The sequence below is a fragment of the Rhinopithecus roxellana genome, chromosome 15 (genome assembly GCF_007565055.1).
Source record: "Rhinopithecus roxellana isolate Shanxi Qingling chromosome 15, ASM756505v1, whole genome shotgun sequence".
In the NCBI taxonomy this organism is placed as follows: domain Eukaryota; kingdom Metazoa; phylum Chordata; class Mammalia; order Primates; family Cercopithecidae; genus Rhinopithecus; species Rhinopithecus roxellana.
The window spans coordinates 9,878,034-9,896,860 of NC_044563.1; the positions used below are offsets into that span (position 1 = coordinate 9,878,034).

Consider the following 18,827-nt stretch of genomic DNA (forward strand, 5'->3'; position numbering starts at 1 on the left):
TGTCCCAGTATAATTTTTTTTTTCTTTTGATTCAGAGTTTCACTCTTCTTGCCCAGGCTGGAGTGCAATGGCACGACCTCGGCTCACCGCAACCTCCGCCTCCCGGGTTCAAACGATCCTCGTGCCTTAGCCTCCCGAGTAACTGGGATTACAGGCATGCGCCACCACGCCCGGTTAATTTTGTGTTTTTAGTAGAGACAGGGTTTCTCCATATTGGTCAGGCTGGTCTCGAACTCCCGACCTCAGGTGATCCATCCGCCTCGGCCTCCCAAAGTGCTGGGATTACAAGGCTTGAGCCATTGTGCACAGTCTAGCGTAGATTTTCAATCTGCAATTACAAAACTGTGACACGCCACTTCACGCTTCTCGCCACCAACCCAACCACCCAGCCCCTGGCCTGGTCAGGAGGAGGAGGGTCCCCGCGTGCCACTAGTAAGCTCGCGTGGGCCAAGAGCCGAGACTCAGAATAACAGTGAGACCGGTGCGTGCCGGCCGGGCTTCGGGGCTTTACGGGAACTGGGCGGTGCGGCGGCCCCGCCCTCGTGCGCAGGCGTAGAACCGTTGTGGCCGGAGCGGTTGCCGACTGAGCGGTTTCGAGCCGGCGTCCGGGAGCTGCGGTGTTGGGCGACGGCGGGGGCGGCTCGACCCAGCCTGAGGCCTCGGCGTCCGCCTCCCGCGGTGCCCTGGGTAAGTCGGCGGCCCTCCCGGAGCAGCCGCCCGAGACGCGAGAGGGCGAACGAAATAAACGAAAATAGACATTTTCCCGAAGGCGAAATAGACATCCTCCCTAGGCGCCGGGGCTTGGAGGCGGGCGGCAGTGGGCGCGGGGTAACGTCCCCGGGGAAACTGAGACTCCAGCAGGTCCGGGCCGGAGGCGGAGATGAACGCAGGAGGGCGCTGGGCCCCTGGGCTCTTCGTACCAAGCTCGACCGAGCCGCCCCTACGCACCCCCAGCTGCGAACCCGGCCTCGCATAATAGAGACTGGGCATTATCCCAACGGGGTCTCCCGAGGACCTTGTGCCCGCGCGGCTTCCTTGGGCTGGCTTTGGACGACACTTTCGCCTTCTTGCTGCCTAGGATCCGCCGACATGAATCCCATCGTAGTGGTCCACGGCGGCGGAGCCGGTCCCATCTCCAAGGATCGGAAGGAGCGAGTGCACCAGGGCATCATCAGAGCCGCCACCGTGGGCTACGGCATCCTCCGGGAGGGCGGGAGCGCCGTGGATGCCGTGGAGGGAGCTGTCGTGGCACTGGAAGACGATCCCGAGTTCAACGCAGGTAAATGTGCCTTTCAGCTGGTAAATAATGTGAGTCAGGTCAAGCTTCTTCTTCAGAATAAATACAACCTACGTAAAGCGTTAGGGAATCTAATGAGCCTTGGGGTGAAACCCTGTAAAAAAGAAACAATATTTAATTTTTCTACCTGTGATGGAAAGAGTCAAACGCTAAAATATTTGGAGAGATGTATACTGAACCAAATATGAGTGACCATTGGCCTGTGATACAGCTCTTGGGAAACCCTGAGAACATGTGCTTTTAGAGACATAAGATGTCAATCAATACGTACTAGAGGTACATTGGTTCCATCTGGAGAGGCGAAACTAGTGGGGGAGGGGGAGTGGCTTCCAGGTCATAGGTAAGATTCAAAGATTTTCTGATTAACAGTGGTTTAAAGTTTTGTCTAAAGACCTGGAATCCACAGAAGGGAATGTCTGGATTATATAAGGACTTGAAACTGCAGATGAAAGTAATAGAAGGCGGTTTAGCACGGTGACTCGCGCCTGTAATCCCAGCACTTTGGGAGGCCAAGGCGGGTGGATCACCTGAGGTCAGGAGTTTGAGACCAGCCTGGCTAACAGGCGAAAACCCATCTCTACTAAAAATACAAAAAAAAAAAAAAAAAGCCAGGCATGGTGGCAGGAGCCTGTAACCCCAGCTACTCGGAGGCCGAGGCAGGAGAATCGCTCGAACCTGAGAGGCAGAGGTTGCAGTGAGCCGAGATCATGCCACTACACTCCAGCCTGGGCGACAGAGCGAGACTCTGTCTCAAAAAAAAAAAAAAAAAGCTGAGAAAAGAAGGTCTGCATTAAGATAAGGGGTTGGGGAGGCCAAGATTTCCCTTATGCAAAGGAAATCTCCAGGTGGCAGGCTATTGAGAGAATAGATTGTAAATGTTTCTTATCAGAGTTGATCTCTTCTGAATCAGGAAAAAGGCCTAGGGGATTTTCAGGATCAGGAGAAGGAAGGGGATTCTCTTCAGAATGTAGATTTTCCCCACAAGAGATAACTTTGCAGGACTATTTCAAGATACAGCAAAGAAACATAATTTGGGGTGAAATACTTCACTTTCAGGGCTTACTGTCATGTGATGTCATACTAGAGTCCCGCTGCAGTTTGGTATCTTATTGCTACAAAGTCTGCTTTGTCAGTCTTAAGATCTGTTTTAATGTAAATGCTGGTCAACTGGGCTTGAATTCCAAAAGGGAGGAGGGAATAATGAGGCATGTCCTACCTCACCTGAGAAGGTTCCAAAGTTTTCAGGTTAACCTTGGAATGCACAGTGTATTCCTTTGTGTTTCGCTTCTTTCACTCAGTTCGCCCTTTTTTAGAATGCTAAACATTATAGCTAATATGAGTATCTACCATGTATCAGGAAGTAGTCTAAGAAATTTACTTGATTTATGTAATCTGAACATTAAATGAGTTGATCATTGAACTCAAGTTGGTTAACTTGTGTTAAACTAACTCATGTTAACTCATAATGAACATTAAATGTTAACTTACTTATGAGTTAATCACTTAAACTCACTTGAGTTAAATGAGTTAGGTATAAGTTAGGAATAATTATTATCCTCATTTCTCAGATCAGACTAAGTCACAAAAAGATTAACTTGCTGGAAGAAGTCATCTCTTTGTTTTAAAATGGAAAACCTAACATCTAGGCTAGGGATTGAAATACTTCTTGGAATTATACCACCCACCCAACATCTGTCAGGGAAAAGAATTTCAGGAAATCTTAGTTAATCATCAAATATTTACCGTTTGTTCTGTCCCCTTTACGCAGCACTCTTTAACGCTTGTGAAAAATTGTGTAAGTCTACCTGAGACTGGCGCAGTGGCTCATGCCTGTAATCCCAGCAATTTGGAAAGCTGAGGTGGGCAGATCACTTGAGCTCAGGAGTTCAACGCCAGCCTAGGCAACACGGCGAAACCCCATCTCTACAAAAAAAAATACAAAAATCAGCTGAGCATGGTGGTATAAGCCTATAGCCCCAGCTGCTCAGAAGGTTGAGAAGGGAAGACTCCTTGAGCCTGGGAGGTCAAGGCTGCAATGAGACAAGACTGCGCCACTGCACTCCTGCCTGGGTGACAGAGCGAGACCCTGTCTCTGAAAATAAAACTAAGTCCATCTGAATTTAAAATGAGACCTAATAGTGTGCTTTCATGGCTCCATTTGTAGAGCCAGAATTTACCAGATGGGGACTGACTTTGCCAGCAGAGGGAGCAGCCAGCTCTTTCTGTGGGTGACTTGTTAAACCATATGCCTCTTAGCACTCAGAGCCCCCTGGGCTGACAAACCCTCACTTATTTACACAGGACCTTCATTTGAAATGGGTCATTCTGGTTTCCGACCATCTCTTATTCTTATTCTAACCGTTTGTCATCTGCATGAATTGGGAAGCACAGATTAGGGAATTGGAGCAGCTAGTTCTCATTATTTTTGCTCTGTATCCAGAGGCCTTCCTTCTCAATGTCTGCCCTCTCATCTTTCAAATGTCGTCTATTCAGCACATTGAGGAAGAAAAGAGTAGAGCTGAAAAGAAGGAAAGCAAAGATTATGGGGGGAAAGGTGGGACTTCTAACAGCATCCTGTGTACCTTGGCTTTTCCCAGCCGAGGTCAGTACAGGCAGGCAACATTCCCAGCAGCCTCTGCTGTAATTCTCTAGAATAAATAACTGTTTGGGAACTTCATACAAAAAGCTGACTCTCAGTAGGTATTGAGTTCAGTGGCAGTAATTAGCATTCATGACACAACTTCTCTGAATATTTGTAAAAACATTGTTTATTTACATTCTACTCCTGTTTCAGTATGGATTTTACTTTATGTTTAAAGCTCATTTCATAATAGTTTATTAAAAAGTGGTTGATTTTTAGATACCGACACTGTAAAGATTGAACTTTTAAATTTGAATGCTAGCAATATTCTTTAAAAACTTACTTAGATTGGCAACCAAATGACCATTTGCTTTCACTAGAGTTCAACGATATTTACATAGCACTTGAGATATTCTCTCTACAATTCAATTTTATAAGCTGTTAGAGAATCTTTGAGATAACAGGATTTTTTCTTTGTTGTTGTTGTTGTTGTTGTTGTTGTTGTTGTTGTTGTTGTTTTTGAGACAGTCTCACTCTGTCTCCCAGGCTGGAGTGCAGTGGTGCGATCTCAGCTCACTGCAAACTCTGCCTCTCAGGTTCAAGCGATTCTCCTGCCTCAACCTCTCGAGCAGCTGGGACTATAGGCGCCCACCACCACAACCAGCTAATTTTTTGTGTTTTTAGTGGAGATGGCGTTTCACCGTATTAGCCAGGATGGTCTCGATCTCCTGACCTCGTGATCCACCCACCTCGGCCTCCCAAAGTGCTGGGATTACAGGGGTGAGCCACTGCGCCCGGCTGAAAACAGGGATTTTTTTCATTTATCCACTCTCTTTCTGGACTTACAATGTAGAATCAGTAAGGTAAAAATCTGTGGTGGAGTCTAGGAATTGTTCTTCATTTCTTTGTTTTGAAGATTCCCAGGCAATTCTGAGATACAACCAGGTTTAGAATCTACTAGCCTAATACCATACAATTTTAATGGGTTTGGTGTTGGTTTGTTGGTATAATTTGCATACAGTAATATCCTCTTTTTAGTATACAGTTCCATGGTGGTGACAGATACATGTAGTCATGTAATTACCACCACAATCAAGATATAAAACAGTTATGTTACTCTCCCTCATCCCTTTGAGTCCACGCCTCCATTCATTCCCAGCCCCTGGCAGCAACTAATCTGTTTTCTATCCCTGTAGTTTTGTCATTTCCAGGATGTCTCATGTTTGAAATGTTTGTTTTTTGGTGCCGTAAAGAAATAGTACTCGAACATAAGTTTACTTAGTAAGGCCATTTTTTTTTTTTTTTTTTTTTTTTTAGAAAGGGTACACTTGTCACCAGTTTCGTCACTAGAGTATACTGAACACAGGAGACAGGGTTATTTATAACCTGATGCATTTACCCTAGTGCTGTGTCCAGTTTCTATTGGCTGGAACGAGACCGTATGTTTTGTATTTGTCTTGATTGGCTAGCAACTTAGAATTTCTTAAAAGAGGCAAAGGCAGAGGAGAACAAAGGAAGGACGAAGTAACCTGTGGAATGCTGAGAAAAGTAAAAACACCTTTAAATAAGGAAGAGGAACAGGCTATGACCTAATGCTTGCTTGGACCAGTATAAGCCTGCCAGGGCAAATATTTAGGCTAAATTGTGGGAGCTAAGAACGTCAAGTACAGTGATTTGTTTATTTCGGCTAGCAGATGCTTAAGAATGTTAGCACAGGTCTTTGAATCCATTTTGCTTCTAAGAGAAGTTGCTGTTTATTCCTAATTAGACAGGGATGAAAGTCTTTGAAGAGGAACCTCCACTTTACTTTTTACACATAAATGGCAGCACTTTCGGAGGCCGAGGCAGGTGGATCATTGAGGCTAGGAGTTCAAGAGCAGCCTGTCCAATATGGCAAATTGCCGTCTCTACTAAATATACAAAAAATGAGCCAGGCGTGGTGGGGCACACCTGCAATCCCAGCTACTCAGGAGGCTGAGGCACGAGAATCACTTGAACCTGGAAGGGGGAGGTTGCAGTGACTCAAGATTACGCCGCTGCACTCCTGCCTGAGCCGCAAAGGGAGACTCTGTCTCAAAAAAAAAAAAAATCATAAATGGAATCATGCAATGTGTAGCCTTAGCCTGGATTCTTCAGTTAACATAATGCATTAGAGTGTTACCCGTGTGGACATGGGTATCAGTAGTTTTTCCCTTTGTATTGAGTAGTATTCCATGGTATGAATATGCCACAGTTGGTTTAACCGTGTAACAGCTAAAGGACGTGTTCCATTTGGGGCCATTATAAATAAAATCACTGTACACATGTGCATACAGGTGTTTATGTGGACATAAGTTTTTATCTCCCTTAAGTGAATACCTGGAAGTGGGACTACTGGCTTATGGCAAGAATTTAACTTAAGTAGAAACTACCAGCCAGGCGCCCTGGCTCAATCCTGTAATCCCAGCACTTTGGGAGGCTGAGGCAGGCGGATCACCTGAGGTCAGAAGTTCAAGACCAGCCTGGTGAAACCCTGTCTCTGCTAAAAATACAAAAATTAGTCGAGTGCAGTCGTGGGTGCCTGTGGTCCCAGCTGCTCGGGAAGCTGAGGCAGGAGAATCGCTTGAACCTGGGAGGTGGAGGTTGCAGTGAGCTGAGATGGCGCCACTGCGCTCCAGCCTGGGTGACAGAGTGAGACCCTGTCTCAAAAAAAAAAAAAGAAAAGAAACTGCCAAACTTTTACATTCCCACTATCAATGTATGAAAGTTCCACTTAGAGGCCGGGCGCGGTGGCTCATGCCTGTAATCGCATCACTTTGGGAGGCCAACATGGTTGGATCACGAGGTCAGGGGTTTGAGACCAGCCTGGCCAACATAGTGAAACCCTGTCTCTACTAAAAATACAAAAATTAGCCAGTCATGGGGGCACACGCCTGTAGTCCCAGCCACGTGGGAGGCTGAGGCAGGAGAATCACTTGAACCTGGGAGGCGGAGGTTGCAGTGAGCCAAGATTGCACCACTGCACTCCGGTCTGGGCAACAGAGTGAGACTCCGTCTCCAAAAAAAAAAAAGAAAAGAAAGTTCCATTTAATCCACATCTTCACCAGCACTAACTAGTGTCAGCATTTTTTATTTTAGCCATTCCAGTAGGCATATAGTGAAATCTTATTATGGTGTTGATTTGCGTTTCCCTAAATGGGAAGTGATATTTAACATCTTTTCATGTGCTTTTTTGTCATTCATTTCTTTTTTTTTCTTTTTTTTTTTCTTTTTGAGATGGAGTCTCGCTCTTGTTGCCCAGGCTGGAGAGCAGTGGCACGATCTCAGCTCACCGCAACTTCTGCCTCCTGAGTAGCTAAGATTACAGGGTGTGTGACCCCACACCCAGCTAATTTTTGTATTTTTAGTAGAGATGGGATTTCATCATGTTGGCCAAACTGATCTTGAACTCCTGACCTCGTGATCACACATCTCAGCCTCCCAAAGCGCTGGGGTTACAGGCGTGAGCCGCCGCGCCCGGCCTGTTGTTCGTGCTTCTTCAGTCAAGTATCAAAGTCTTGCTGACTTTTTGTTGGTGTCGTTGCTCACGATTGAGTTTTAAGAGTTGTTTATGGCCGGGCGCGGTGGCTCACGCCTGTAATCCCGGCACTTTGGGAGGCCGAGACGGGCGGATCACAAGGTCAGGAGATCGAGACCATCCTGGCTAACACGGTGAAACCCCATCTCTACTAAAAATACAAGAACTAGCCGGGCGCCGTGGCGGGCGCTTGTAGTCCCAGCTACTCCGGAGGCTGAGGCAGGAGAATGGCGTAAACCCGGGAGGCGGAGCTTGCAGTGAGCTGAGATCCGGCCATTGCACTCCAGTCGGGGCGACAGAGCGAGACTCCGCCTCAAAAAAAAAAAAAAAAAAAAAAGTTGTTTATATATTCTAGATGTACCTTTTATCAGTTGCGCCAATGTGGTCTGCAGATATTTTCTTCCAGGCTGTGGTTTGTCTTTTCTTTCTCAATATTTTATTGCAAAAAGCAGAAGTTCTCAGTTTTGCAGAAGTCCAGTTTATCAGTTTTTTTTTAAATCAGTCATGATTTTGGTGTTATATCTTAATATTTGCTGAACCCAGCATTGCAAACATTTTTCTTATGTTGTCTTCTAGAAGTTTTAGGTCTGTGATTCACTTTGAATAAATTTTTGTATAAGATGCAAGGTATATATCAAGGTTCCATTTTTTATTTTTGTTGGTTTTTTGTTGTGGCTACATAGTAGGTGTATTTATTTGTGGGAGTACGTGAGATACTGTGATACAGACAGGCAGTGCTTAATAATCAGACTAAATGGGATATTCATCCCTTCAAGCATTTATCCTTTGTGTTGTAAACAATTCTATTCTTTTAGTTATTTTTAAATGTATAATTAAATTATCAACTATAGTCACTGTTGTTCTATCAAATACTAACTCTTATTCTATTTTTTGTACCCATTGCCTGTCCCCCCTTCTGCCCCAAACCCACTGTCTTCCCAGCCTCTGCTAACCATCTTTTTACTCTCTGTCTTCATAAGTTCAATTGCTTTGAATTTTAGCTTCCACAAATAAGTGAGAACATGTGAAGGTTGTCTTTTTGTGCCTGACTTATTTCACTTACCATAATGACCTCCAGTTCCATCCATGTTGTTGCAAATGACAGAATCTCATTCCTTTTTATGGCTGAGTAGTACTCCATTGTGTGTATGTATCATTTCTTTATTCATCTGTTGATGGACACCTAGTTAGCTTCCAAATCTTGGCTACTGTGAACAATGCTGCAGCAAGCAAGGAGTGCAAATAACTCCTCCATATACTGATTTCCTTTCTCTTGGGTGTATAGCCAGCAGTGGGATTGCTGTATCATATAGTAGCTCTATTTTTAGTGTTTTAAGGAACTCGGGGTTGTTTTTTGTTTTGTTTTTGTTTTTTCCTGGAGTGCAGTGGCGTGACCTCGGCTCACTGCAGCCTCCACCTCCTGAGTTCAAGCAGTTCTCCTGCCTCAGCCTCCCAAGTAGCTGGAATTACAGGCACCCACCACCATGCCTGGCTCATTTTTGTATCTTTAGGGGAGACAAGGTTTCACCATGTTGACCAGATTGGCCTTGAACTCCTGACCTCAAGTGATCCACCTGCCTCAGCCTCCCAAAGTACTGGGATAACAGACGTGAGCCACCACCCCTGGCGCAGCACCGATTGTTGAAAAGGCATATTGCAAGTCCCCTGGTTATGCACACTTCTGTCCAACGTGGCCACAAATCAAGGGTTACCATGACCCCCCTCCTCAGGCTTGATAATTTGCTAGGATGGCTCATAGAACTCAGGAAAACATTTATGTTTACCAATTTATTATAAAGAATATGATAGAACAGTGGTCTCCAACCTGTTTGGCACCAGGGACCAGTTTCGTGGAAGACAGTTTTTCCACAGAGACTCGCAGGCACAGTTCATAACAGGGTGCACACTTCTATGAGAATCTGATGCTGCTGCTGATCTGACAGGAGGCAGAGCTCGGGCAGTAATGCTCACTCGCCTCCTGCTGTGGGGCCCAGTTCCTAACAGACCACAGACCAGTACCAGTACTGGGGGGTTGGGGACCCCTGTGATGAAGGATACAGATGAAGAGTTGCACAGGGCGAGGAGGTCAGCCCAGTTCTGACGCTGTCTATCTGGGGTCACAGTCCAATCCCACAGGTTCAGGACTCAGTCCCATATGACTGTGTCCTACTTCGGATGCCAATCTTGAGTAGTAGCTTGTCACTTCTACTTCTGACCAACCAGCTATAAATCAGGGTTCCCATGACTACCTCCTCGAGTTCAGTTAATTTGCTAGAGCAGCTTGCAGAACTCAGAGAAATGTATTGACCAGTTTATTGTATGAATAATGGATATAATGGAGGATACAGACAGAGATGAAGAGATGCAGAGGGCCAGGTGTGGGGGAAGGGGTGTGGAACTGCCCTGCCGTCTTCAGCACACCGCCCTCCTGGCACCTTCACATATCCAGCAATCCAAAAGCTCTCCCGTCATCAGCCCTTACGGGTTTTTAATGAAGGCTTCTGTGCGACTGAGTAACAAATATAAGAAGTCATGTTTGCTCATTTCTGCATGCCAACGTCATTTCACAAAGCCCCTGACTCTGTGCTGATGTGCAGATGTGCCGCTCTCTGGAAGAATGATTTGAAGAAAACTGGATAGAGCACACGGCCTCCATGTCGCTTGCCTGAGTCACTGTATGTCTTAAAAGATAAATGGGCCGGGCACAGTGTCTCACACCTGTAATCCCAGCACTTTGGGAGGCCGAGGTGGGTGGATCACAAGGTCAGGAGTTCAAGACCGGCCTGGCCAAGATGGTGAAACCCTGTCTCTACTAAAACTACAAAAATTAGCCAGGCGTAGTGGTGGGTGCCTGTAATCCCGGCTACTCGGGAGGCTGAGGCAGAAGAATTGCTTGAACCCGGGTGGCACAGGTTGCAGTGAGCTGAGATCACACCACTGCACTCCAGCCTAGGCATGAGACTGCCTCCAAAAAAAAAAAAAAAGTGGTAAATGATATATGATCCTAGTCCTTGCCTTTTCCTACACTTAAGATGACATCTGGGCTGAGTGCGGTGGCTCACACCTGTAATCCCAGCACTTTGGGAGGCTGAGGCAGGTGGGTCACCTGAGGTCAGGAGTTCGAGACCTGCATGACCAACATGGTGAAACCCCGTCTCTACTAAAACTACAAAAATTAGCCAGGCGTAGTGGTGAGTGCCTGTAGTCCCAGCTACTCAGGAGGCTGAGGCACGAGAATCACTTGAACCCAAGAGACAGAGATTGTGGTGAGCCGGGATGGAGTTGAATTTGTCTCACGCCGAGTACTCCAGCCTGGGCGACAGAGCGAGACTCCATCTCAAAAAAAAAAGGATAACATCTGAGAGGATTAGTGATTATACATACCTCTGTCATCTATAGCCAGACGTACTCTTGCACCCAAACTTTGATGTGATTCTGCTTTAATGTAACTTCTGAGCAAGTCCCATGTAACCTCTGAGCCTGTTAACCCTGCACAACCTGTGTATCAGCTGTGAGCAGAGACACGGTTTGGGAGCAGTTTGAAGCACCTCTCTGAAGGACCCCTCCGTACTGTAGTCATCAGTCTGTAGTCCTCAGTAAGATTTCTAAATAAAACGAATTCTTTAAAAGCTCAATTATTTTTTTCTCTAGTTGGCATTTCATGGCATAGGCATAGTTGATTAAACCATTGGCCATTGGTTATCAACCTTCAACCTCCCTCCCCCTCCCCGGAGGTAGAGAGGTGAGACTGAAAGTTCTGCCCCTCTAATCACATGGTTGGTTCCCTGGCAACCAGCTCCCCATTTTGAGGCTATCCAGCCCCTAACCATCGGTCATCTCATTGGCGTACAAAAAGATACTTTACCACTTTGGAGCTTCCAAGTGTTTTAGGAGCTGTGTGTCAGGAAACAGGAAGACCAAACTTTGTGTCCAGGCCTTCCACATCTGTGGATTTACCTAATCTCAGGTTGAAAATATTTGGGGAAAAAAAAATCCATATAAGCCTGCCTTTGCAGGCCAGTTGTGGTGGCTCATGACTAATCCCAGCACTTTGGGAGGCTGAGGCGGGTGGATCACCTGAGGTCAGGAGGTCAAGGCCAGCCTGGCCAACATGCGAAACCCCATCTCTAGTATAAATACAAAAATTAGCCGGGCGTGGTGGCTCATACCTGTAATCGCAGCTACTCGGGAGGCTGAGGCAGGAGAATCATCTGAACCCGGGAGATGGAGGTTGCAGTGAGCCAAGATCACGCCACTGCACTCCAGCCTAGGCAGCAGAGCAAGACTCCTCGAAGAAAAAAAAGAGAAATGAAAGGGGGTTAAGGCCGGGCGCGGTGGCTCAAGCCTGTAATCCCAGCACATTGGGAAGGCCGAGACGGGCGGATCATGAGGTCAGGAGATGGAGACCATCCTGGCTAATACGGTGAAACCCCGTCTCTACTAAAAAATACAAAAAACTAGCCGGGCGAGGTGGCGGGCGCCTGTAGTCCCAGCTACTCTGGAGGCTGAGGCAGGAGAATGGCTTAAACCCGGGGGGCGGAGCTTGCAGTGAGCTGAGATCTGGCCACTGCACTCCAGCCTGGGTGACAGAGCGAGACTCCGTCTCCAAAAAAAAAAAAAAGAAAGGGGGTTAAAACTGTCCTCTTGTGCGCTGAATTGTTTCTAGGCGAGGCCACAGGGGAGGGGTTTGGCAGGTCCATGTGGAGCTGTGCATGTCAGACATGCATAAAAACTTAAAAAGATACTGCAAAAGGCCAGTCTGCAGTAGTGGTGGTATCTGAAGGAATGGCTGGCAGTCTGTGTCTACACTTCATTAGAATCAGGTTCCCCTCCTCCCCCAGCTTGATGAACTTTTTATTTTTTTGAGATGGAGTCTTGCTCTGTTGCCCAGGCTGGAGTACAATGGCATGATCTCAGCTCACTGCAACCTCCGCCTCCCAGGTTCAAGCAATTCTCCTGTCTCAGCCTCCTGAACAACTGGGATTACAGGCATGCACCGCCACGCCCAACTGATTTTTGTATTTTTAGTAGAGACGGAGTTTCGCCATGTTGGCCAGGCTGGTCTCGAACTCGTGACCTCATGATCCTCTCACCTCAGCCTCCCAAAGTGCTGGGATTACAAGCATGAGCCACTGCACCCAGCCTAGATGAACTTTCATTCACTTTACAAAAGCAGTTGCCTTTGGGGCAAGGCCTGTTATCCTTTTAACTGTAGCCTAAATGTCTCAAAGTCAGCTCCGCCCAGCAGCCCAGGAATAATTACGGGAAAGGCAAGATAGGGTGATGTGTTAGCTCAAATCTCTTTCACTGCCGTAATTTTCTCACTGAAATAATTTTTGCAAAGGCAGTTTCAGTATTTCCAGGGGGTCCTACATCCAATTCCCTATGGATACCAAGGGACAGCTGTATGCGTTTCTCCATATAGATCACAGCATGACATCCTCCCTAACAACTGGCAATCACTTTATCTGTTTCTTATCACTATTATTTTGAGAATGTTCTGTAAATGGAATTGTTACCAGACCCCAAGAGAAGGTTCTTGGATCTCACGCAAGAAAGACTTCAGGACGAGTCTGTAAAGTGAAAGCAAGTTCATTAGGAAAGTAAAGGAATAAAGCATGGCTACTCCGTAGAGCAACCCCGAGGGCTGCTGGTTGCCCATTTTTGTATGACATTTTGTATGACATTTTTGTACGGACATTTTGCCGAGATCACACCACTGCACTCCAGTCTGCGCAACAGAGTGAAACTGTGTCTTAAAAAAAAAAAAAAAGACTGGGTGCTGTGGCTCACGCCTGTAATCCTGTTATGCCCAGACCGTATGTTCCCCGAAGAAGACCACCAGAATCCAGAGTCAAAGCCAAGCGGCAAGGATCTTTAATGCAAGTTCGAACTTGGTCCCTCCGTTCTACAACATACAAGAGGGCCCTGAATGATGCATGTGGCCGCTTTTTATAGCCCGATGCATACAGGATATGTAAGGTTACAGAGGTACAAAGGAATCCTTTTGGTTGCAGCATTACAACTGGTAATTGGTTAATACAATTAACAGTTTTCCATTTGTTCCCGTGCTTTTAGTAAAACTACAAACGGTTGTGATCTTATCAGGGGCTCTCTAGGTGGTGTTTCTGAGATGTGTGAGGGGGGGATGTGTTTGTGTTGGGCTCAGGAAGTTGGGACAAAATAGAGGATTGTGTTTGTACTGGGCCCAGGACTAAGATATGTGGCAGATACCAGTAATTAGAGCAGGACAGAGACTTTCACAACGTTTGTCCTTACAATGTCCGGAGTATATAGATAACCTAATTAACCTAATTGGTTAGGTCCGGGGTCAATCTTTAACTAGGCTCAGGGCGCCGCCAGGGCTGTCAGGGCGCCGCCCGGGCTGCTTGCCTGTGGACTTCATTTCTGCCTTTTAGTTTTTTTCATTTGATCTCTTTCAATCCCAGCACTTTGGGAGGCTGAGGCGGGCAGATCACGAGGTCAGGAGATCGAGACCATCCTGGCTAACACGGTGAAACCCCATCTCTACTAAAAAATTAGCCGGGTGTGGTGGTGGGCACCTGTAGTCCCAGCTACTGGGGAGACTGAGGCAGGAGAATGGCATGAACCTGGGAGGCAGAGCTTGCAGTGAGCTGAGATTGCACCACTGCACTCAAGCCTGGGTGACTGAGCGAGACTCCGACTCAAAAAAAAAAAAAAAAGAAAGCAGCAGCAGCCTTAGAATGAAACCTACCCCTTTTTGGCACCTTCCTAATACAATCTGAGAGTGTCTTGATTTCTCCTTCGTTCCTGAAGAATATTTTTGCTGGATATGGAATTCTGGATTGATAGTTCTTTTCTTCAGCACTTAAAAATGCTGTTCTTCCTTCTGGCCTCCATGGTTTCTGTTGGCAAATTGTTTTGTCATTAAAATTGGTTTCTCCCCTGTAGGTATGGTGTCATTTCTCTCTTGCTACTTTGAAATTTTTTTGTCTTTAGTTCACTGGTGGTTTGGTTATGATGTGTCTTAGTGTGAATGTCTTTGTGTTTAGTCCTTGTGTTTAGTCCTTGCTCACCTTCTTAAATTGGTAGATTTAGGCCGGGCGCGGTGGCTCAAGCCTGTAATCCCAGCACTTTGGGAGGCCGAGACGGGCGAATCACGAGGTCAGGAGATCGAGACCATCCTGGCTAACACGGTGAAACCCCGTCTCTACTAAAAATACAAAAACTAGCTGGGCGAGGTGGCGGGCGCCTGTAGTCCCAGCTACTCGGGAGGCTGAGGCAGGAGAATGGCGTAAACCCGGGAGGCGGAGCTTGCAGTGAGCTGAGATCTGGCCACTGCACTCCAGTCCGGGCGACAGAGCGAGACTCCGCCTCAAAAAAAAAAAAAAAAAAAAAAATTGGTAGATTTATACTTTTCGCCAAATGCAAGGAATTTTCAGCCATTATTTTTTTGAATACTTCTCATTCCCACCCATTTTCTCCTCCCCTCTGGCAGTCTAATGACTTGAATGTTAGTTCTTTTGTTATGGTCCCACTCGTCTGCTGGGCTTTGTACATTTTGTGTTTTCCAGGCCCTGTTCTGCTGTTCAGACTGAGTGATTTCTAAGTCCAGTATTACATTTTTTCAGCTCTAACTTCCATTTGGTTTTTCTTTACATCTTATATTTCTTTGCTGAAACTTAATAATTTTTTTAGTTATTTCAAGTTCATTGAAGCATTTTTATGATGCTGCTTTTTTTTTTTTTTTTTTTTTTTTTTTTTTTTTTTAAGGGACAGGGTCTCAGTCTGTCACCCAGGTTGGAGTATGGTGGTATAATCACAGCTTACTGCAACCTCGAACCCCTGGGTCAAGTGATTCTCTTGCCTCAGCCTCCCAAGTAGCTAGGGCTTTGAGTGTGTGCTACGATGCCCAGCTAATTTTTTTTTTTAAGATGGGGTCTTGCTATGTTGGCCAGGTTGGTCTTGAATTCCTGGCCTCAAGAGATGCTTTTGCCTCAGCCTCCCAAAGTGCTGGGATTACAAAGCACAGGTATGAGCCACCATGCCTGGCCAATGGCTGCTTTAAAATTCCTGTCAGGTAATTCTAACATCTGTGTCATCTTGGTATTGTCATCTGTTAATTGTTTTTCCTTAGGTTGAGCTGTTCTTGGTTCTTCGTATGATGAGTGATCTTCTCTTGGATTCTAGACATTTTAAATATTATGTTTTAAGACTTTGGATCTTATTTATTTAAATCTTTTATCAGGTCTTCTCTAACCTGTGCGGATCAGTGTAAGGGGATGCTGCCTTCTTATTGCCAGATGGAAAAGATGTGAGCTTCTTTGGCAGAAGAAAGTAGATGTCTAAGCCACATACCTGGATTTGATTCCTTGTTCTTTACCCAGAAGACATTTGATATTGGGAAAGTTGCCTTTTTGGTTTCCTCACCTGTTAAATTGGCATGTAATCAGGGCAGCAAACACTTACTGTTTACCTACACATGCTAGACATTATTCTAAGTGTTTAATATGCAATAGCTACCTCATTGATGGTTGTAAGGATTAAACGAGTTGATGTTCTTACTCATGAGGAAACAAGCACAAAGAGATTGAGAAGCATGGCTGGATTTGTAGGCATTATCTGGGCAGAGAAATATGAAGAAAGGGTGCTAGTGGTAAAACCAACAGCATGTGCAAAGGCACAGAGACACACAGGTTCCTGGTATATAGTAGCCCTCCCTTATCTATGGGGGATGTGTTCAAACCCCCAGTGGGTGCCTGAAACCACCAATGATACTCAACCTTTTATCAACTGGTTTGGTTTTTTTTTTTTTTTTTCATATATGCATTAATTAGCCACAGTAAGAGATTAATAACAACTGATAATAAGATAGAACAATTATAACAGTATACCAGCATCACTACTCTTGTGCTTTGAGATCATTATTAAGTAAAATAAGGGTTTCTTAAACACAAGCACTGACAGGTGCTACTGCAGTTGATCTGCTTAATATTCAAGACAACTGCTAAGTGACTAACAGGCAGGTAACCTATACAGTGTGGATATGCTGGACAAGGGGAGGAATCACATCCCTCTGAAGGACAGAGTAGGATGGTGCGAGAAGTGTTTATTTCTGGAATTTTCCATTTAATACTTTGGGGCCATGGTTGACCGAGGATAGCTAAAACCCCAGAAGCAAGGCTATAGATAAGGGGACTACTGTATTCAGGGAAAGCTAATATTTCAGTAAAATATAGCCAAAGAGAGAAAATGAAGCTGGAAAAGCAGTTCAAAGGCCGGTTAGGAAGGGCTTTGTACTTTTTATTTTGTAGGTCATGGAGTGCCAAGTCAGATTTCTCTTTTTTTTTTTGAAACGGAGTCTCACTCGTCACCCTTGGCTCATGGCGACCTCCGCCTCCCGGGTTCAAGTCATTCTCCTGCCTCAGCCTCCCAAGTAGCTAGGATTACAGGCACACACCACCATGCCTGGCTAGTTTTTATACTTTTAGTACAGACAGGGTTTCACCATGTTGGCCAAGCTGGTTTCAAACTCCTGACCTCAAGTAATCCGCCTGCCTCCTTCTCCCAAAGTGCTGGGATTACAGGCGTGAGTCACCACATCCAGCCTCCAAGTCAAGATTTCTCTCTTTTTTTTTTTTTGAGACAAAGTCTTGCCCTGTCGCCCAGGCTGGAGTGCAGTGCCGTGATCTCGGCTCGCTGCAGCCTCCACCTCCCAAGTTCAAGCCATTCTCCTGCCTCAGCCTCCCGAATAGCTGTGACTACAGGTGCCCGCCACCATGCCCGGCTAATTTTTTGGATTTTCAGTAGAGACGGGGTTTCACGTGTTAGCCAGGATGGTCTCGATCTCCTGACCTCATGATCTGCCCACCTCGGCCTCCCAGAGTGCTGAGATTACAGGCATGAGCCACGGTGCCCAGCCAAGATTTCTCTCTTAAAAAAAAAAAAAGTTCCTCTGGCAATGGAATAGAGGATGGATTAAAGGGGGCAAAGTAGAGGAAAGTCTGGAGCCATTTCTAAATTCTTAATTCCTGCTTTTCAACTTCTTTTTGGTTTTAGGTTGTGGGTCTGTCTTGAACACAAATGGTGAGGTTGAAATGGATGCTAGTATCATGGATGGAAAAGACCTGTCAGTAGGAGCGGTGTCCGCAGTCCGGTGTATAGCAAATCCCATTAAACTCGCTCGGCTTGTCATGGAAAAGGTATATGTGACTAAAGTAGCCTTTTCCTAATGAATTGTTATCACTATACTTCAATAATAAGGGCTCCAACTGTGTGGAAATACTTGAGATCACTGTTCTCCTAAAATATATATACAAAAGAGAAGCAGTGTATTTGAGTTTCTCACATGAGCCAAGATTGTTGACTAAGAATCACTTGACCAGTGAGTGATTACTTTATCTTCCTGTATTGTCTTCATACCACATACAAACTGACCAGCTATTTAATAGCATGTGTTAAAGATGGATTTAATTGGCCGGGCGCGGTGGCTCAAGCCTGTAATCCCAGCACTTTGGGAGGCCGAGGCGGGTGGATCACGAGGTCAGGAGATCGAGACCCTCCTGGCTAACACGGTGAAACCCCGTCTCTACTAAAAATACAAAAAACTAGCCGGGCGCGGTGGCGGGCGCCTGTAGTCCCAGCTACTCGGAGGCTGAGGCGGGAGAATGGCGGGAACCCGGGAGGCGGAGCTTGCAGTGAGCCGAGATCGCGCCACTGCACTCCAGCCTGGGCGACACAGCGAGACTCCGTCTCAAAAAAAAAAAAAAAAAAGATGGATTTAATTATCTAAATTGAACGTAATATGTAAATCGCATCTCTAGTAATGTTCCATCAATTGGGGTCTTTTCTTTTTTAATGCAAAAACTCAGGCTTTTTTCAGCATACAGAAAAGCAAACCACTGGAATTTGTATTTTTGATCCTTTGCACCCAGAGAGAAGTAATTATTTCAACACAGTTGGAACAGTTAAAAAGATTTAAAATTTTCAAAAAAACAATCATTTTCTCTTTTCTTTCTGGCCTCAGACACCTCATTGCTTTCTCACTGACCAAGGTGCAGCACAGTTTGCAGCAGCTATGGGGGTTCCAGAGATTCCTGGAGAAAAACTGGTAACAGAGAAAAACAAAAAGCGCCTGGAAAAAGAGAAGCACGAAAAAGATGCTCAGAAAACAGATTGTCAAAAGTAAGTTATCAGGGGAACCCACCCCCAATAATTCAATGTAGTTTCTTTTCTATTTCCCTAAGTGTCGGCCGGTCTGAGAAATAAAGGGAAAGAGTACAAAAGAGAGAAATTTTAAAGCTGGGTGTCTGGGAGAGACATCACATGTCAGCAGGTTCCGTGATGCCCCCTGAGCCATAAAACCAGCAAGTTTTTATTAGCAATTTTCAAAGGGGAGGGAGTGTAAAAAT

The 18,827-nt window shown here is 45.7% G+C and overlaps 1 protein-coding gene across 1 annotated transcript in view; it reads left to right on the top strand.

The window, feature by feature from the left end:
* Positions 1-477: 477 nt before the first annotated feature.
* The window catches only part of ASRGL1 (asparaginase and isoaspartyl peptidase 1), a 37,297-nt gene continuing 18,947 nt past the window's right edge, over positions 478-18,827 (top strand). The window contains exons 1-4 of the mRNA XM_010384906.2: positions 478-687; positions 1,079-1,279; positions 17,476-17,618; positions 18,443-18,600. Coding sequence (XP_010383208.1) covers positions 1,090-1,279; positions 17,476-17,618; positions 18,443-18,600 — 491 coding nt within the window. The 5' untranslated portion in view covers positions 478-687; positions 1,079-1,089. The remainder of the gene's footprint in view (positions 688-1,078; positions 1,280-17,475; positions 17,619-18,442; positions 18,601-18,827) is intronic.